The sequence below is a fragment of the Artemia sp. Qi Xiang Cuo genome, chromosome 12 (assembly GCF_049724085.1).
Source record: "Artemia sp. Qi Xiang Cuo chromosome 12, ASM4972408v1, whole genome shotgun sequence".
Taxonomy (NCBI): domain Eukaryota; kingdom Metazoa; phylum Arthropoda; class Branchiopoda; order Anostraca; family Artemiidae; genus Artemia; species Artemia sp. Qi Xiang Cuo.
In genome coordinates, this window is record NC_142805.1 from 46,023,200 (window position 1) to 46,045,127 (window position 21,928).

General features: G+C 36.5%; 2 protein-coding genes across 2 annotated transcripts in view; one reads left to right on the forward strand and one right to left on the reverse strand.

The window, feature by feature from the left end:
• The window catches only part of LOC148946186 (uncharacterized), a 48,311-nt gene extending 40,429 nt beyond the window's left edge, over positions 1–7,882 (forward strand). Inside the window, exons 6-7 of the mRNA XM_089097627.1 lie at positions 1,690–3,116; positions 7,829–7,882. Coding sequence (XP_088953753.1) covers positions 1,690–3,116; positions 7,829–7,882 — 1,481 coding nt within the window. The remainder of the gene's footprint in view (positions 1–1,689; positions 3,117–7,828) is intronic.
• An 8,129-nt stretch (positions 7,883–16,011) lies between these two features.
• LOC148946187 (uncharacterized) overlaps positions 16,012–21,928 on the reverse strand; it is a 221,695-nt gene continuing 215,778 nt past the window's right edge. The window contains exon 15 of the mRNA XM_089097628.1: positions 16,012–16,079. Within this exon, the coding sequence (XP_088953754.1) occupies positions 16,012–16,079 (68 nt within the window). The remainder of the gene's footprint in view (positions 16,080–21,928) is intronic.

Sequence of the window (21,928 nt, forward strand, 5' to 3'; positions counted from 1 at the left end):
ATATATATATATATATATATATATATATATATATATATATATATATATATATATATATATTTAGTTTTATTTATTTATATGTATAAGGAGGAAAAGGGCATCCATCCATTTTTGTCATGCAGGACTACTACATCTTCTCTCCAATTCAAAAATGTATAGTATGCTATGCAAATTTTACAGTATACAGTATCTACAGTATGCAGATTTTACTAGTTGGCCCTGCGGCCTAGAAAATTGTATTTTCATGATCAGTTCATCTTAATAAGAAAGAAATGGTATGTGGTATTTTGAAAATGTTTCAGAAGACATTTCGCTGGGATTCAAATTCCAACAAGGCTTAGCATACTGGCTTCCTAATGTAATTCTTTGATAAACTGTTAATTTAAAGTATGTCATTTGCCTAACTTGGGGCTGTTCTCCGGAATGTCTTTTTAATAACCAAAATATTTCACCCAAAATGTTTTAGAAAGCTAAGAAATGGATATGAATACAAATGGATATACAGTTATTACTTTTCTCAGCATTTGGTTCTGTTTCATACTGAGAAAGCCTACACCAAGTGGGGGAATTAGACCATGAAGAAATATAGAAGCTTCACTAGTTTTTAAAAATCATTAAAGCAAGTAGATTTAAGGGGAGAGTTCTGTTTTAGTATGGATTACAAGTTCAAAGATAGCACTTAAAGTGGATATTTAATAATTTTGTACAAAATCTTTTAAAAATCAGACTGTGATTTTCAGTAACTATAAAAAAATGGCTAGAATTTTCAAAACTATGTATTGAAGATTTTAAATATATATGTTTACTTAGCTTATTCATTCCCTCTCATTCTCTCTGTATTTCTTTCTATATCTCTACTTCTATATGTCTCTCCCTCTCTCTTTCCTCTTTCTCTCTCTCTTCCACTTTAGTTTTTTGTATTTAAATTGAAATTTTATCTCTTAACCTCGCTATAAATCTTGTATCTCTTTTTCCCTGCCTTCTCGTAGTTTCACTCCCCTTCAGGCTCTTACATTTCTCTTCCTTAATGTTGTTTTCAATTCATGAGAGCACAATATAAGCTCTGCTTAAGCACAAGGCCCCTGGATTAGAAAGTGGTTATTGAGAATGTGCGAAATTGCAAATTCTAAACCGTTACAGCTAGAAAATCACTTTCATGCTTAAATTGGCCTTGGCGAGACTGGAAAAGCTCTTTACTAGTTAGACAAGCATGAGCACTAATGCCCATGGCACACTGTCACTTCTGTTGGCAACAGTGCCGCCAATAAAGCACCCCATGCGTAATTTTGTGAGTGGTGCTATTTTCAAAGTTTAAGCGAAACTGATATGATTAGCCAGCTAATATTTATTTGGATTATTTTATCTAACACATTTGTCCAAACACGTTTTTTATATAATGTTCATAAAACATAATTATTGTTTGATCATTATCATCTAATTGTTAAAAAAAAAATAAAGGGAAAAAGAATCAAGGTAATTAAATGACGAATTCTGGTCAATTCAGATGCTGGGGTAAAATTCTCAGTTTGACTAAATGCTAGATTGACAACATACCAATTATTCAGTTCAGACTCGGGCTAATAACTGATTACGTGAAACCTACTTTTAGCTTATTAAGAGAAATTCTTAATTTTAATTAATTTGATTATCATTTCTTTCACCCTCGATGCAAAAGTTTTATTCTTGCAGGATCTCCTTCGCCTGGAAGGGTCTCTGACTGTAAAATACAACCGTACACAACTCCATGTCTTCAACCTAGCAGCATAGACGTAACATATGCCCAAGTTGAGATCAATCCTGGTCCAGTGGAAGAACAGCTTGAAACTTCGCTTGATGCGCGACATGAAAAGCGTGTGACTTTTGCACGACTGCTAAAGAAAGTTCAGACAGAGCTCAGTTCGTCGCTTTCCGATCTCAGTACCCATGAACGGAGAAAAGTACAAGAGCGTGAGCTACATGAGAAGCAGCCAAAACCCTTTACCAAAAGAAGGGGAAGATGGGCTAGAGCGAGATTGCCCAACAGCACTTCAAGTACTCAAGGAAGTGCCAGTGATATCGATATTCCTGATACTCCAGAAATAAGTAGTAGTGAAAACATAACTCCTATTATGCAAACTCCTCTAAGAGGCAAACTCCTAAGGCTGCCTGCAAGGACTAATTCTGGTTCTCTTAAAAGTGGAACAAATTCAAGTGCAGAATCTCTTATGTCGATGTTTAAAAGTGTAGTAGGCAGTAGAACAACCCCTTCAACTCCATCAAGCCCTCAAATATCAGAGGCAGATTTATCATCATGTTTTCCAACTCCCTTATCTACTCCTGGCTCTCCTTCAGACTCCTCTTTATCAGGTTCAGACCAAAGCTTGTATTCTATGAGCTTAGAATCTTCTAATAGACGGCCAAATCCATCACAACAAGCAACAACCAGTCTTGAAATACCTTGTTCGAATTATTGTACATTAAGTCCCATAAGAGAGCTGCCTACACCTCTTCCGAGTCCTACTCCTTCTCCCCAGCCAACTCCAAATCTAATTAGGCAAACTGCAATAGCTGATAAATACACGGAAGGAGAATCAAGTTCAACATGCAGCAGCCTAAGAAGTCGTGATTCAAACAGCTCCTCGTCTGAAGGCCGAAAAAAACAATCCCCTCCACAGCTGACAATCATTTTAACTGATTGTGACGATAAAATGGAAATGGAGCTTAATGTGCCTGTGATATCAGTAACTGAATGTGATAGCAACCCTTGTTCTCCGAGTACTCTTAGCTCACCTATCTCTAGACCAAGCTCACCTAAAACAAAGCCACCACCAATAGAAATTAAGGACTCAAATTTTACAAGATTCATAAATACAAGCAATGAACCACCATTTAACGAAAGTAAAGACATAAATCAGAGAAAATGCTCAATAACACAAGAGGCAAAAATCCCAGTCCTTCAAATTGTTGCGCCTTCTCCAACGGAAGAAATATTACCTGTACTTCCAAGAAAAAAACAGGATGAGTTTTCCTGGAAAACAGTGCACATCGGATCACCCCCAGTTCGTAAAATCCCAATTTTAACTATAGAAAGTGAGATTGAAACAGGATTGCATAAGAAGTACTTACGGGATTTGCAGGTATGTTTTACCTAGCTACGTAAAAAGTTCTTTAAAGTAATAAAATAAAAATCATATATGTTTCTCAGCAGATTTTATTGAAATAAGGTTTCTAGGTGCTAGGCTTATTCCCCTCAGAAAATCCCCCCCCCGTGGAAAATCCCCTTGCGGAAATTTACCCCCTCCCCCCGAAAAGTTTCCCCAAAAAAACTTCCCGTGATAAGTCACCCCCGTGAAAAATTCCTGCCGATAATTTCTCCCCCCCCTGTGGAAAATTTCCCCCAGATGTAAGATTGAGCAGCTACAGAGAAACTATGACAAATAAAAAAATGAATAAAAGAAATTATTTGGAAATATTATACCAATATTCCAAAATGTAAGCAGAATAGGTGATGTAGAATGTCTTATAGTATTTATTTTTATATTTTCATTTCATTTCAATTCTTTTTTTTTGTTTCCGGGGGTTAATTTATCATAGCAGGGTAAGGTTAAGTTACATTTGGGCTGTCACGATGATATTAACCCCGAAGGCAAACTTTTTGGACATTTCGGAGTTTTTGAACAAAACTCATATATCAAAATTTGATTCGATATCATAGGGTTAGGGTTAGAGGAGGACCGGATAGCAGAAAAGGGAGGCTGAGGGAGGGAGGCTGATTGCCTTCTACTAGCTTTCAGCCTTTGAAAAGGACACGATAACTTTCAATTTTTAATCGAACGATCCCCTTTCCAAGTTTCTAAAATATGTGGGTGGGGGTGGGGAAATTCTATGTGGGTGAGGAAAACGTTTTCGGCACTTTTCTAGCCCTTTTCCCGCTTCATTTTGAGGGGAAGCCCATTTTTTGTTTATTTCCCTTCTGCACTGGAGTCTCCTTAGTGCAAAGGTTCATACAAGTTTAAGACCAATCGGAAAAAATTGGTGTTTTTTTTTAGTCCCCTTTGTTAGAGGAGGAGTCAATTTCAAAGGGACCAATCCTTTGAATAATTTTTATACATTAGTCCCCTTAGCCCAAGGACTTGTCGCTGTAAATTTCAAATTAATCACGAAAAAAGTTTGTGTGGCTCATTCCCGGGCCCCTAATAATCCCTGAAAGTATTAGACTTTACTGGACTCCCAAGATTGAACATGTTTCCCTTTTTTTCCACCATAAAATATATCTGTAAAGAATTGACAGTTCGCATAACTTACGGCCCTTATCCCAGGAACTGTGGGGACTATATCATCCTTGGATACAAATTTGTTTTTATTTTCAAAGGTTTCGAACAAAATAGATACCTCAAAATATTTTTAGATGTCCTGAGGGTTAATAAAACGACCAGATATAATAAAACAATATAGGCCAGGGACTGGCTGCTCTCCAATAACTTTTGACTTTTAAAAAGGCAATAGAACTATCAATTTCCGATCGAATGAACATCCTCCAAAGTGTCTACAACCTCGACAGGGGGGCGGTTGAGGAGGGGCTAGCTCTCCTCCTATGTGGAATCAATTCTGCTCTTTTCAGGGTTTAGTGTTACTGTTTACTTTCTTAATAAAGGCGTAGACCAATAACATTCCCAGGAATCAAGAGGGACTAAATATCAATTTCTAACCCCCCTCCCTCCTCCTACCATTTACGTATATTTATCTGAAGCTTCAATGAGAGTTAGGATGTTTTGGCATTAAAATACATTCTCTAATCTACACCCCCCCTCCCTAAAAAAATATCCACCAACCCTCCTTCATAATAGCTGATGGGCACTTATGCATCATTGCATAAAATCATATGAAATAGGAAGCAAATTAGTTTAGTTAAATGGAACTTTAAAATGAACGTCAGAAATATTTTATTGCAATAAAAAGCGAGTTACTACCTTGCAGCATCTTTATTTAGGCGGTGTGGGATGAGACATTAGCTCCTACCTCCTCCTCCCCTTCCTAAACCTACCCCTTCCTAAGTCTATTTGAAGGTTCATTGAGATTTAGACGGATTGAGCATTGAAAGACGTTCTTTTTGGCATCTTCCACACCCACCTCCTCCCTGCCTACAGAATGGCCCACCGCCCTTCCTTCATAATAGCTGATGTACAATCAGACACTTTTCTTCGGTCTTTTTATTTGTCTTAACTTCCCCTTAGCTGCTTAATTTTGCATTTGGGGAAAATTTTCCAGGGGGGGGGGAGTCCGGAATAATTATTCACCAAGGGGATTTTTGGGGAGAAATCTTCCTGACGAGGAGAGATTTTCTACGGGCTTATTTTCCAGGGTAAATCTGGACCCCAGATTTCTAAACACTTTTTAAAAACAGTATGTATCTTACACTCAAACAATTATCATACAAGTTATTGTATGACCTTTATTCTTGTTTTATCAATTATTTTTTAACCAACCGTTTTTCTTCATTATCCCACTTAGCTCTTTTTTGCGCTATTGCCAATTTTTTGTTTGCTAGTCGCTGCCTGAGCTTATGGAAAATTTAAAAATTGTCTGTGCTTGCTCACATTATCAAATATTTAATCGATCGATTTAATTACAAACGATGTTAGGTACTGTGTTAGGTGTAAACATTTTACGTTTAAGGAAGAGTGCTGTTAATTTACGTCAGCAGGGACCAGTTACTGCAGAAGTCATTGATAACCGATCGAAAGTTTAAATAGCCATATCTTGTACAACCGACCCTGTTTTCGATAGCCAGAGTCTCTTAGCAGCTCAAACTCCCAGTGAAATATCTATACTTCTTTAAAATAATCCAAACAAACAAAAGTGAATTATGAGTAGTAAGCGCCCAATTACCACTGAACGTGATTGCGTAATATGCCTTACCACGGGCCAGTGACCTATTACCATGACCCCTACATGGCTTGGCAGACAGGTTTTCTATTGTGACACCCATTTTTTGGAGGTCAAACTCATGGATACATGTTTATTTTTGTTTTTTTTAAACTGGTATTTTTTCAATGAAGCACATAGCACTTTGCAGAAACCCGTTAATGTAGGACTGAAAGTCCGTTCGTAGTATATCTGAATCCAATTACTAATCAAGTTAGTGTGACCGCCATTTTTTGATCTGGTTAGGTGGGTATAATCTGGTTTGGTTCGTTATTGCGAGAGAGTTACTCAATTTACATCTTAGTGTTAACTGGGCGATGACCTAGTCTAATTGCGTAGGAACTAAAGGAACATTTGAAGGTGGAGAAAATAAGGGGTAATTAGTGATTGGATAATTTTAACAAGAAATGACTGAAAAGTGTTTTGGAGGAGATAACTTAGTCTAATTGCGTAGGTACTAAAGGAACATTGAATATTTTTTCTGATTATGTGTTTTCGCAAGAAAATAGCTGGTCTTTAGCAAGCTTAGCCATAGCTAGTTGAAACTCTGCATAAATATCTTCATTTTTAGTCTAATTGCGTAGGTACTAAAGGAACATTGAACATTTTTTCTGATTTTGTGTGACCGCCCGGCGCCCCAAAGACTCCTGAGCCTCCATTATAATACTTTTTAAGGCTTTATTATATCTTTTCAGAACAAATTATTATTTTAGGGAATTATTTCGGTGAAACAGTTAGAGACATTTTAAAAGATGATTTTAGAAGAGGATTTGAGGGTGAAACTCTTTGGTCGTTATAATACACAAGTTCCATTTGAACAGTGTTGTGAGGTCCCTTACCACAACCCCAAAGGGTTCCGTTCCCCCACCCCAACCCCGAAGGAAGCCCCCGATCCACAAAGGGTCTCTGGGCTCCCAAAGGGCCCCCCGGCGCCCCAATGGCTCCTGAGTCCCCCATTATAATACTTTTTAAGGCTTTATTATATCTTTTCAGAACAAATTATTATTATTTTAGGGAATTATTTCGGTGAAACAGTTAGAGACATTTTAAAAGATGATTTAAAAGATGATTTTAGAAGAGGAGTTGAGGGGGAAACTCTGTGGTCGTTATAATACACAAGTTCCATTTGAACAGTGTTGTGAGGTCCCCTACCACAACCCCAAAGGGCTCCGCCCCCCCCACCCCAACCTCGAAGGACACCCCCGGTCCTCAAAGGTTTTCTGGGCTCCCAAAGGGCCCCCGGCGCCCCAATGGCTCCTGAGTCCCCCATTATAATACCTTTTAAGGCTTTATTATATCTTTTCAAAACAAATTATTATTTTAGGGAATTATTTCGGTGAAACAGTTAGAGACATTTTAAAAGATGATTTAATAGATGATTTTAGAAGAGGATTTGAGGGTGAAACTCGGTGGTCGTTATAATACACAAGTTCCATTTGAACAGTGTTGTGAGGTCCCCTACCACAACACCAAAGGGCTCCGATCCCCCATCCAACCCCGAAGGAAGCCCCCCGGTCCTCAAAGGTTCTCTGGGCTCCCAAAGGGCCCCCGGCCCCCCAATGGCTCCTGAGCCCCCATTATAATACTTTTTAAGGCTTTATTATATCTTTTCAGAACAAATTATTATTTTAGGGAATTATTTCGGTGAAACAGTTAGAGACATTTTAAAGGATGATTTAAAAGATGATTCTAGAAGAGGATTTGAGGGTGAAACTCGGTGCTAGCTATATTACACACGTTCCATTTGAACAGTGTTGTTAGGTTCCCTACCACAAACCAACAGGGCTCCGCTCCCCCCAACCCCACCCCGAAGGAACCCCCCGGTTTGCAAAGGTTCTCTGGGCCCCCAAAGGACCCCCAGCGCCCCAATGGCTCCTGAGTCCCCCAGTATAGTACCTTTTAAGACTTTATTATATCTTTTCAGAAAAAATTATTATTTTTGGGACTTATTTCGGTGAAGCAGTTAGAGACATTTTAAGAGATGATTTAAAAGATGATTTTAGAAGAGGATTTCAGGGTGAAACTCGGTGGTCGTTATAATACACAAGTTCCATTTGAACAGTGTTTTGAGGTCTCCTACCACAACCCCAAAGGGCTTCGATCCCCCCCCCCCCAATCCCAAGGCAGCCCCCGGTCCTCAAAGGGTGGATGGGCTCCCCAAGGGCCCCCCGCGCCCCCAAGGCTCCTGAGCCCCCATTATAATACCTTTTAAGGCTTTATTATATCTTTTCACAACAAATTATTATTTTAGGGAATTATTTCAGTGAAACAGTTAGAGACATTTTAAAAGATGATTTAAAAGATGATTTTAGAAGAGGATTTGAGGGTGAAACTCAGTGGTCGTTATAATACACAAGTTCCATTTGAACAGTGTAGTGAGGTCCCCTACCACAACCCCAAAGGGCTCCGATCCCCCCACCCCAACCCCGAAGGTAGCCACCGGTCCTCAAAGGTCCTCCCAGCTCCCAAATCAACTAAAAGTAAGGAGCAACAGCAAAACTTAAAAACGGACAGAAAATAGATTTTTACGTGAAAACAACTTCAACAGTGCCCAGCCCCCCACAATCAGAAATTAAATTATAAAAAAGTATCTTCAACTGAAAGTAAGGAGAAACATCAAAACTTAAAAATGGACAGAAAATAGATTTTTACGTGAAAACAACTTCAACAGTGCCCAACCCCCACCGCGATCAGAAATTAAATTATAAAAAAAGTTTCTTCAACTGAAAGTAAGGAGCAAAATCAAAACTTAAAAACGGACAGAAAATAGAGGCTGTGTGTTTTTTTTCTGAATTTTCTGAGGGAGGAGAGGGTACTATTTAGTTTAAGAAATTAGTTTACGAGTAGAAAAATGCTTCACTACAGATAAGGCTATTGTGTTTTTTTTTCTGAACTTTCTGAGGGAGGAGGACGGGGTAACTATTTAGTTTAAGAAATTAGTTTACGAGTAGAAAAATGCAACACGTATTTTTACTTGAAAACAACTTCAACCTTGCCCAGCCCCCCGCGATCAGTAATTAAATTATAAAAAAGTTTCTTCAAGTGAAAGTAAGGAGCAACATCAAAGCTTAAAAACGGACAGAAAATAGATTTTTGCGTGAAAACAACTTCAACCGTGCCCAACCCCCCGCGATCAGAAATTAAACTATAAAAAAGTTTCTTCACCTCTTGAATAGACGATACCGAAATTTCATTCAACTTTAATGTATGAAAATTATAGAAAATACAATTCTCTAGTTCAAATGTGAAACTTAAGTGCAGTTTTGGATACTCATAATGATGAGGATTGATGATTCTAATTCAATATTTTTTTTCCATAAAAACATACTTTTTTTTTAAACTTCGAAATTATTCAACTTTATTTTTTTATTTATTATTTTTTTTTTGTATGTATCTTAAAATGACAAAATATGCTTACGGTTCTAACAATTGTACTCTATGATTTCTCAGAGACACGATGCGGTTTTCCCACTGGTACTCTATGGCCGGTTATCGACACTACCTAGTTTATTGCATGTATTAAATCAGTATTTTTTATGCAGTGGAACGATAAACACATAAGTCATATCTTAACTGATATCATAACTGAAGGTCAGTAAATAAAAAAAAGTCTAATCTGTTGTTGTGATTTTAAAAGATCCTCTTTTATTTCAATCAATCGTGTTTAACAAAAAAAAACAATGGAATTATTTACTGACCTTCATTTTTTGTGATTTAAAAAGATATGCTTTTTTTTCAAGCAATTGTTTTCAACAAAAAAAAAAAAAAAAGGAATCATTTAATTACATTTATTTTTTGTTATTTTAAAAATTCTGCTTTTATTTAAGCCAATCTTGTTTAACAAAAAAAAAACAACGGAATTATATACTGATCTTCAGATGTTGTGATTTTAAAAGTTCTGCTTTTGTTTCAGCCAATCGTGTATCTCCCCCAAAAACACGTAACCCCGTCTAAATTTTTTTTTTTCATAATTTCCTGAATTGAATTTCTTGGTTCTTTGAAATTATTTTCTACAAAATCGTAACTATCCTGTGACTTGGTACTTTGAAATTATTTTCTACACAGAATTTTTTTTTCTTATAGCCTTGACTTTGAATACATTTTTTCATCTTAATCGGCTTTAAAAATAACATGCAAAATAAAGTAGCCTAACCCTCGTTGCTGTTTTGAATTTTGAGCAAACCAAAGGATTGTAACATCTGATTTGCTCGTTTGTATACAGTTTCCAGCCAGTTAAAATAACGAAACATATTTGAGTCGCATTTTTTTTTTTTTAAAGTGAATTCATTTTTTATATATTATTCAATCTCTACACTCCCCTGCTCTGAGTGTTGAAAATGATTTCACAACATTATTTTAGGGTTTTTTTTTCTTGTCCCGAACTATTTTTATCACGAAGCATTTAGAGTTAAATTTGGTCAATTGGGGAAATTTCAAATAGAATTGTTAGCGATATCGATATTAGCGCATAAACTACAAACTGACAAAAATATATAGAACTTTTTTTTCTTATAGCTTTGATGTTGAAGACATTTCTTCATCTTAATCGGCTTTAGGAATAACATGCAAAGTAATGTAGCCTAACCCTCGTTGCTTTGTTGAATTTTGAGCAAACAAAAGGATTGTAACATCTGATTGGCTCGTTTGTATGCAATTTCATGCCAGTGAAAAGAACGAAACGTCTTTGAGTCACATTTAAAAAAAAAGTAAATTCGTTGTTTCTCTATGAGTCAATCCCAACACCCCCCTGCTCTGAGTGTTGAAAATGATTTCACGACATTATTTTAGGTTTTTTCTTTTTTTTTCTAGTCCCAAACTATTTTTTTTTATTATGAACCGTTTATAGAACAATGTTATCCCATGTGTCTGACAATAGATGTATGCGAATTCCTTTTCATAAATCTCCAATGTTTTAATAGACATTCTAAACGTTTGATATGCTAGCTTACTCTAAAAATAATGAAAACGTAACAATGTAATGCATAATATACTTTTAATGAAATAATGCCATGTAGAATATTAATACAAAAATATATTATGATACATTATTAATATCAATGATCAACTTTGGAAATTTTGAATCTGTTCCATAAAATGGTTCACCATGTTCTCTCTTGATATTGTAGCTATTGTCTTCTCTTAACTCGTAATCGGTAGAATAATCATTATTCCATTTTGAGTCATACACAATATTTACTGGTGTGTCACCGACAGGTTCAATATACGTTTCATTATTGCTATTATTTGATTCATAGACTGTTTGATTAATGGTAGTAACGTTTGCTGGCACTTTGTTTTTCATCAATTCATCTTGATATTCCATAGTGATATTTTCTGACAATGCCCTTTTAATTTTTCTGGAAATTTCACTGTCTATTATTACATCATTTTTACATAAATAGCGGTTTAGACACGTTGCTAATATGTGGTTTAAAATATTCATAGAATAGTAGGCCTTTCTTTTATTAACCCTCCGTTAAAAGCTAATACCTAACAAATGACGCTAGTACAAATTAGTAGGTAATGTGTTACCTGCAAGAGTAGGAAGGAGTTGTCCTCTATCATCAACGACTATCTTCATGTTGGCATTTTCTTTGAGTGAAATCGTCTCCGGAGTTCTCAATCTTGCATATCCGCCATTTGTACAACGTAATCTTTTAGGGATTTCAAAGAAATTAACTTCCTTACTAACATAACAATACATGCATACATTTCCAATAGTGATACCATTTGTACTTGTTTCATAGTTTAAATACTTCTCCTTGTTGGCATTCAATGCTACAATAACATTGTCATGTGAACACACTTTATTAAAATGTTACATCTTCACTTTTTTTTTTTTTTTTTTTTTTAAGATATGACTTATGTGTTTATCATTCCACTGCATACAAAATACTGATTTAATGCATGCAATAAACTAGGTAGTTTCGATAACCGGCCATAGAGTACCACTGGGAAAACCGCATCGTGTGTCTGAGAAATCATAGAGTACAATTGTTAGAACCTTAAGCATATTTTGTCATTTTAAGATACATACAAAACTAAAATAATAAAATAAATAAATAAAGTTGGATGATTTCAAAATTTAAAAAAAAAAGTATGTTTTTATGAAAAAAAAAAATATTGAATTAGAATCATCAGTCCTCCTCATTATGAGTATCCAAAACTGGACTTAAGTTTCACATTTGAACTAGAGAATTGTATTTTTCATAATTTTCTTACATGAAAGTTGAATGAAATTTCGGTATTGTGTATTCAAGAGGTGAAGAAACTTTTTTATAATTTAATTTCTGATCGCGGGGGGTTGGGCTCGGTTGAAGTTGTTTTCAAGTAAAAATCTATTTTATTTCCGTTTTTAAGTTTTGATGTTGCTCCTTACTTTCAGTTGGAGAAACTTTTTTTATAATTTAATTTCTGATCGCGGGGGGCTGAGCACGGTTGAAGTTGTTTTCACGTAAAAATACGTGAAGCATTTTTCTACTCGTAAACTAATTTCTTAAACTAAATAGTTACATCGTCCTTCTCCCTCAGAAAGTTCAGAAAAAAACACACAGCCTCTATTTTCTGTCCGTTTTTAAGTTTTGATGTTGCTCCTTACTTTCAGTTGAAGAAACGTTTTTTTATAATTTAATTTCTGATCGCGGTGGGGGTTGGGCACTGTTGAAGTTATTTTCACGTAAAAATCTATTCTCTGTCCGTTTTTAAGTTTTGATGTTTCTCCTTACTATCAGTTGAAGAAAATTTTTTATAATTTAATTTCTGATCGCGGGGGGTTGGGCACTGTTGAAGTTGTTTTCACGTAAAAATCTATTTTCTGTCCGTTTTTAAGTTTTGATGTTGCTCCTTACTTTCAGTTGATTTGGGAGCTTGGAGGACCTTTGAGGACCTTTGAGGACCGGTGGCTTCCTTCGGGGTTGGGGGGGGGGGATCGGAGCCCTTTGGGGTTGTGGTAGGGGACCTCACTACACTGTTCAAATGGAACTTGTGTATTATAACGACCACCGAGTTTCACCCTCAAATCCTCTTCTAAAATCATCTTTTAAATCATCTTTTAAAATTACTCTAACTGTTTCACCAAAATAATTCCCTAAAATAATACTTTGTTCTGAAAAGATATAATAAAGCCTTAAAAAGTATTATAATGGGGGCTCAGGAGTCATTGGGGCACCGGGGGGCCTTTGGGAGCCCAGAGATTCTTTGAGGACCGGGGGCCTTCCTTCGGGGTTGGGGTGGGGGGATCGGAGCCCTTTGGGGTTGTGGTAGGGGACCTCACAACACTGTTCAAATGGAACTTGTGTATTATAACCACCACCGAGTTTCACCCTCAAATCCTCTTCTAAAATCATATATTAAATCATCTTTTAAAATGTCTCTAACTGTTTCACCGAAATAATTCCCTAAAATAATAATTTGTTCTGAAAAGATATAATAAAGCCTTAGAAAGTATTATAATGGGGGACTCAGAAGCCATTGGGGCGCGGGGGGCCCTTTGGGAGCCCAGAGACCCTTTGCGGCCCGGGGTTTTCCTGGGGGGTGGGGGTGGGGGGATCGGAGCCCTTTGGGGTTGTGCTAGGGGACCTCACAACACTGTTCAAATGGAACTTGTGTATTATAGCGACCATCGAGTTTCACCCTCAAATCCTCTTCTAAAATCATCTTTTAAATCATCTTTTAAAATTTCTCTAACTATTTCACCGAAATAATTCCCTAAAATAATAATTTGTTCTGAAAAGATATAATAAAGCCTTAAAAAGTATTATAATGGGGGCTCAGGAGCCATTGGGGGGGCCGGGGGCCCTTTGGGAGCCCAGAGAACCTTTGAGGACCGGGGGGCTTCCTTCGGGGTTGGGTGGGGGGATCGGAACCCTTTGGGGTTGTGGTAGGGGACCTCACAACACTGTTCAAATGGAACTTGTGTATTATAACGACCACCGAGTTTCACCCTCAAATCCTCTTCTAAAATTATCTATTAAATCATCTTTTAAAATGTCTCTAACTGTTTCACCGAAATTATTCCCTAAAATAATAATTTGTTCTGAAAAGATATAATAAAGCCTTAAAAGGTATTATAATGGGGGACTCAGGAGCCATTGGGGCGCCGGGGACCCTTTGGGAGCCCAGAGAACCTATGAGGACCGGGGGTTTCCTTTGGGGTTGGGGTGGGGGGATCGGAGCCCTTTGGGGTTGTGGTAAGGGACCTCACAACACTGTTCAAATGGAACTTGTTTATTATAACGACCACAGAGTTTCACCCTCAAGTCCTCTTCTAAAATCATCTTTTAAATCATCTTTTAAAATGTCTCTAACTGTTTCATCGAAATAATTCCCTAAAATAATAATTTGTTCTGAAAAGATATAATTAAGCCTTAAAAAGTATTATAATGGGGGCTCAGGAGCCATTGGGGCGCTGGGGGCCCTTTGGGAGCCCAGAGAACCTTTGAGGACCGGGGGGGCTTCCTTGGGGGTTGGGGTGGAGGGATCGCAGCCCTTTGGGGTTGTGGTAAGGGACCTCACAACACTCTTCAAATGGAACTTGTGTATTATAACCACCACAGAGTTTCACCCTCAAATCCTCTTCTAAAATCATCTTTTAAAATGTCTCTTACTGTTTCACCGAAATAATTCCCTAAAATAATAATTTGTTCTGAAAAGATATAATAAAGCCTTAAAAGGTATTATAATGGGGGACTCAGGAGCCATTGGGGCGCCAGGGGCCCTTTGGGAGCCCAGAGAACCTTTGAGGACGGGGGGTTTCCTTGGGGGTTGGGGTGGGGGGGTTGGAGCCCTTTGGGGGTGTGGTAAGGGACCTCACAACACTGTTCAAATGGAACTTGTGTATTAAAACGACCACAGAGTTTCACCCTCAAGTCCTCTTCTAAAATCATCTTTTAAATCATCTTTTAAAATGTCTCTAACTGTTTCACCGAAATAATTCCCTAAAATAATAATAATTTGTTCTGAAAAGATATAATAAAGCCTTAAAAAGTATTATAATGGAGGACTCAGGAGCCATTGGGGCGCCGGGGGGGCCTTTGGGAGCCCAGAGAACCTTTGAGGATCGGGGGCTTCCTTCGGGGTTGGGGTGGGGGAACGGAACCCTTTGGTGTTGTGGGAAGAGATCTCACAACACTGTTCAAATGGAAGTTGTGTATTATAACGACCTCAGAGTTTCACCCTCAAATCCTCTTCTAAAATCCTCTTTTAAAATGTCTCTAATTGTTTCATCCAAATAATTCCCTAAAATAATAATTTGTTCTGAAAAGATATAATAAAGCCTTAAAAAGTATTAGAATGGAGGCTCAGGAGTCTTTGGGGCGCCGGGTGGTCACACAAAATCAGAAAAAAATGTTCAATGTTCCTTTAGTACCTACGCAATTAGACTAAAAATGAAGATATTTATGCAGAGTTTCAACTAGCTATGGCTAAGCTTGCTAAAGACCAGCTATTTTCTTGCGAAAACACATAATCAGAAAAAATATTCAATGTTCCTTTAGTACCTACGCAATTAGACTAAGTTATCTCCTCCAAAACACTTTTCGGTCATTTCTTGTTAAATTTATCCAATCACTAATTACCCCTTTTTCTCCACCTTCAAATGTTCCTTTAGTACCTACGCAATTAGACTAAGTCATCGCCCAGTTAACACTAAGATGTAAATTGAGTAACTCTCTCGCAATAACGAACCAAACCAGATTATACCCACCTAACCAGATCAAAAAATGGCGGTCACACTAACTTGATTAGTAATTGGATTCAGATATAGTACGAATGGACTTTCAGTCCTACATTCACAGGTTTCTGCAAAGTGCTATGGGATTCACTGAAAAAATACCAGTTTAAAAAAAAATAAAAAATAAACATGTATCCATGATTTTGACCTCCAAAAAATGGGTGTCATATTAAAAAACATGTCTGCGAACCCGTGTATAGTTCATAGAAATTGGTAACTGCCCCTTGGTAAGGCATATTACGCAATCACGTTCAGTAGTAATTGGGCGCTTACTACTATTATGATATTGTTTGGAAATAGAAATCAGATTAATCTTTCTTTGCTTCATATTTTCTATCTAAACTAAAAGCATATCTGAACCCCACAACGTTTATCGATTACGGTATAAAATTCTTAATGCCCAAATCATCTCGATGCTCAATGCGCATTTGGACTCCCAAATCGTCTAAATCTCAATGAGATTTAGAATCAATCAAGCCGATCAACCCTACAACGTTTTTTTATTAGTGTTGCCACAGTATCGTCTTCAGCAAAAATACATCTTGATATATATTAAGGATGGGAAGTGAGGGTTGCTACGTCTCATAAATTCCCTTTAGAAGAGGCATTTTTTGTGGTTTTCGTGTTACTTAGGTTGCGTATTTTGAGTATTTTTTGTTAATTATGACTAGGCTAGGTGAATAACTTTTCGTTTGGGTGAAGATTTACATTTTTGCTACTTTGGCATCCCTCCCTCATTTCTTTGATTCCATCCTTCCCCCTCTTTGCTTCTTATCACATTATAATTTGCAAGCAGTTGAGTACACCAATATCCAACTTTAATAATAAACTTTAAATAGTTGGAACAGAATGTATTGCCAGATTTTCTAAAGTGCTTCAAACTAATGATTGTTTAAATATCTCTTTGAAATTAAGTACTTATTAATCCTTCTTCTATCTCTTCTTCTTTCCTCCCTTTCCTTTTGGTCTTCATTTCTCTTTCCAATGATTATGTTGGTGTTAAGCGGATCTGTCTTTCTTTTCGTATTATTGCTATACGTAGATAAACATTCTTGTAAGATTTTAGCTATTTTTGCACATTTTGCAGACTTCTTCACTTTAGCACAGTGCGGTCTTTTTTGTTTGTTTGTGTATTTGACACTTTTCAATATTTATTTAACTCTATGAAATATTTAAGAAGTTAACTTTTTATTGGTCACTTTTTGCACTGAATGAAATCTGCTGGGTGCAATTTAGCTTGAATTAAGGTTTTTTGTATTACATTCTTTTGTAGTGATTACTTCATCATGAAAGCCCAATTTTTTTGTAGGAATATGGCACATTTATTTAATCTATAGAACGTGCTTATTTCTACCCTTGTTTTTTTATCCCCTTCCCAGATTTTGGAAAAAATTTTTTTAGTATTTTCAACTAAAAATACTTCTTTGTTGGTATTTTCATTAGAAAATATTTTTTTGATATTCTCATCGAAAAAAACGAGAAAGCTCCTAGTATTTGAGTTCCTAACCCCTCCTAGTATTTGAAAAATACATTTTTGCCTTTCCTCCCTTAAATTTCCATGAATTCATCTTGGCTGCCATCGAGTTTCTGTGAAACCACATGGATTCCATTAAAAAAGTGATCCAGCTGATGAAATTGTTTTGACATTTAGTTTTAAAAAATACTGTCTACTTTGAATTAAAAAAAAATTGTGCGTGTGATTTTGGGCCTATGAATGTATTTTTGCTTCATTTGATAAGAAATTTAAAAGCAACCACTTTCAAAAAAATGCGAAATAAAGCTTCAGTCAAGTAGATTTTTACATCTAATTTGGTAAGATGGTTCCGAGGCAAGTCTTTTATATGGAAATTATTCCATCTTACCAAAAAAGTCTTGTTTCTTTATTCTCTAAGAACATAGACAAAAGATTTTGCTGCATAAAATTGTTTCTGTGAGAAGAAGAAGAAACAAAACGATGTTAATTACTTTCATTTTGTAACATGGGGCCTAATGTGTGGGCCTATGCTAGTTTTAAAGTAAATATTTACCTCTAAAGGCTTTTTAGATCAATTTCTAGAATAGATTTAAGGCTCCTGAAATTAAAATTTCTAATTCTAGAGCCTATAAACCTTTCTATCATTATGGCAAATATATAGTAGAATAAATGTGTTTTAATCTGTAACGACATCTTATTAAAAATATTGAACCAGTCAAGGGTTCCCACAGATCCATTTATTTCCAACTGTGTTTCTGGTGCGGAAAACGAAAATATGTTACATATTTCCACACCTTACACAATTCTCATGAAACATTTATTACAAAAATATTGCAACAAACTGAATGAAGTTGATCGAATAATAATATATTCAAGTTCAGTATATAAAGTTCCATTCAATGTTTCAGTTTTGAGCAAAATGAAAGTTCAGTTCGGTTTCTTACTGATAAGCATAGTTTCTGTCTATTTAATTTATTCCCGTAGCAGTTTTTAATCGTCTGTTGTGAATTAAGATAATAAGAAAAAGACAAACTTGGTTTTGCCTCTCTCAAGAAAAAGTCATTTTTAATACTGTTTTTTATTTGAAAATTATCTTTTGTTACTTATACAAGGCACTAGATGGAATTAGTTTTTAAACGAGCCCTTAATCACCTCTCTATGATGTTTCAGTGCCCCACTAGAGGCAAAAAAAAGCGGAAAAGAAGAAAAACAGAGGACAGATCAATGCTTCCCATGCGAAAAAATTATTTTTCTTGTCGCTCAATATGGGGGATATAATTCTTCTTTACGGGGTTTTCGACTTCGTTGAATCCATTTGTGTAGCTTTCATTTTCGATCCGACATTATTTTTTAGAGGTTTTCAGGCTATTTTTTGAAATTTCCTCATAACTTATTTTCGCAATAAACTTTCACCATTGAGGCTGATTGAATTAATAGTCAACCCAATCCTTACAAATAAGAAATTTCTAGTACTTTTGACTCTTAATTCGGACACTAGGACTTTTAATTCCCAATAGAACGAGGAGTATTAATTCCCCAGTCGGCCCTAGGACTTTTAGTCACCAATCGAATAAGCGCTCTTTTATGTTTCTACGATCCCCCCTTTTATACAAAGCGGTAGGATGAAAAACCTTTGAGAAAAACCTTTGAAAACAAAAAAAAGTTTGATTGAAGTAAAGAGCAAAGTTAATATTTAAAATGAGTCACATGTATTTAGGATATCTATCACACATAGGATCAAGCCCTCGGTTTTCTATTATGTGGAACTTGTGGAATCCGGCATCAGAGTCACTCAAACATGACATCATACCAGTAGAAAGCTATCTTATACTCGTGTCACCCATCCCTGCTGCCACCTACAACTTTTTTAACACCATATATTGGCACGAGAACCACGGGGTTTATGGTTTTTGTCAGTGAGAATTTGAAAAAAAGGAATTTTGTCACATTTATGTATGTTTTCTTGGATGGTTATGTGTGTTGATTGATTTATTTGATGTTTTTCATGGATGTTTAATGGTTTTTGTCAGTGAGAATTTGAAAAACAGGAACTTTGTCACATTTATGGATGTCAACAGCAATTCATGTCTGTTTTATGGTTTTTGTCAGTGAGAATGGAAAAACAGGAACTTTCTCACTTGGATTTACAAAATCGCTAGGGGAAATTATTGATTCACGAAGGGGGGAATTAAGAAACAAACATGGCTTCATTGTTGTTTGGCTAGCCTAACCTGTGAACTTGATTTACATAATCGCTAGGGGAAATTATTGATTCACGAGTGGGGGAATTACGAAACATTAAGGTTTCTTTAATCTTTAGGCCTGAGGGATTTATTTATTATTGTTGTTTTGGACAAGTGCATGCTAGGGGTGAATGTCAAGGTGTCCTGGAACAGGAAACGGTTAGATCACGTGTTTCCTTCTCAGCCAATCATCAAGTCGGATACATCCTCCTTCCCAGCCAATCAGAGACGTGCTTACATATGATTTTCCCAATTACATAACAATTCACCATTGAGATTTCGTATATAACGGGCATGCAATGTGATTCAATTATCAGAAAGTTCCAGAACACAATGGATAGAACACATGAAATTATTGATGAACTTGAAGTCTTGGCAGCCAAAATTAGCAATTTATGTTCTTTTTTAATTTTTTATTTTAAAATTAAATTTTTTTTCGGTGGTTACCCTCTAACATTTTCGTTTAAACCCCCCCCCACCCCTATACAAACGCCCCTATATGATGTTCATACTCGATAAAAAGCGTAAAATACGCTCTTTTTTCGTTATGTAAACCCCATCCTTCCTTCCCCCTCTGTTTACGACCATAATTCGGTTTTCTATATAGTCCGTATCTTATCTAACGGAAACTGTCAACTTTCTGTCAATCCCTTAATATAGTGTTTTCACCGCTATAGCCTTGACTTACAGATTTCTTGCAACGATTTAATTATCTGATAATTACTGACACAACTATAAAGTCCATCCGGCTTTGCTAAATCCTTATGAATTAGGATAGCAAAAGCTTCCGCTAAAAAAAATGAGACTTTTCTCCGTTAAATTAAAAGCAGTTTCGCGAGAAAAGAGAATGTCAAGTCTAACACCACCATTGGCCGGTTAAAACAAACTTCTTCATTGAGTGAAAAGTAATGTGGACGGGGTTTAAGAAAAAGTTAATTGGCTATTGTCGTCATAAATTGACGATATTTGTGAACAGTTATGTCGGTGGGGGGTGAGGGGATATAGGTAAAGGTCTGGTAACATTTAGTGTGTCCTTGGGGTTAGAGTCCGGTTTGTGTTTTTTTTTTTCTGGAGTGTCGAGTAATAAACGAACAAGGCCATTTAGTTGGTCATTTAAAAAATATCATTAATAATTTTAAATAGTTAAAACATACCTTCTCAAAAAAAATTAGAAACAGAAAATAACAGAGACGTCTAAAAATAAGAAACTAGGCTGACTTATATAGGTCGGCCTTTGAACGGTTCAGTGAGCCGTAATTCTCAGATTCAAAAAAAAGGATGCAATTAGTATATTTCACGAAATTTTTTACGTTGTGCTTTCTTAGTGATAGACTAAACAAAATTATATGGATGATGATGCTAACTTTCTTTCTGTAAAAAAGGGGGCAAATTATTTAGATACTAATTTTTTCTCTTCTTTTTAAGGCAAATTGTGAAGAATGCGTGCACCCTCCCTCCAAGAAAGTGAGGGTTAATAATGCGGGGCATGCGAAGGTTACTGTCCGGCAATATGGTAGCTGGCCGAAGCCTCCAAAACAAGTGCAATCATCTGTACAAGAATGCAACGCAGCCGGCCCGTCCACCATCCATCATACAGTGCCTGGGCCTTCAAGAGCTGCCCCACTTATGCAAGGTCAGGAAGTGGTCCTCCAGCATGCACGACATGGTCCTTCGGATGCCCAAGTGCAGCCGGGATATGCACATATAAGTATTTTTTCCCACCTGTCTATTTCTTCCAATTTTAATCCATTTCAATCCCAATATAAACGTATCTCTGTTAGATATTAACCCTCACCCCACCCAATGTTTTAAATTTATCGCCCTCGGAGATATCTAAATATAATTTTTTTACAATGACCCCCATCGGGTCTCTGCCCCCCCTCCCTCGGAGATATCTAAATGTAATTTTTTGCAAAGAAACCGCTCTTTTCTAATCATTGCTATCGCTTTAAATTATCATAAGCGAATATTTTTAGGTAATTTCTATTAATAATCACTGCCTTTGAAACTCAAAATTCTATTTTTCTAATCTTTGCTATTTTCTTTGTTGCTATCTCTTCACTGTTATCTCATAAGCGAATATTTTTCATGGGTAATTTCAATTAATGCTCACCATTTGAAACTCAAAATCCCCTATTTTTCACAATTGATTATCACATAGTTTCAAGAGAAGGAACTGAGTGAGATTATTCACATATATCTATTTGTCACATATGGACCCCCATAATTTGCGCAAGGATATTTTAAAATAACTTTCAATCTTACAAACCCTTGCCAATATTTTAGTGATGTGGAAACATTGTTGAATAAGAATTAACGGTTCTCGAATTTAATTGTACTGTTTCCCAGAGAATACGCTTGGAAACAGAGCATACACGAGATAAAAATAATCTTGAAAATTGTGTATTAATAGACACCGTTTTGGGTATGTAGGCGAACCTCATTAGGCCTCAAAACACGCGAGTTTTGTGGGGCATTAGTTACACAACAGGGGACCGTGATGTCCGGAACGCGTCAATGGGTCCGGGGAGTGTTGGGAGGGCACGGTTAGGGGGAGCGCCGGGGGGGATGCGCCAC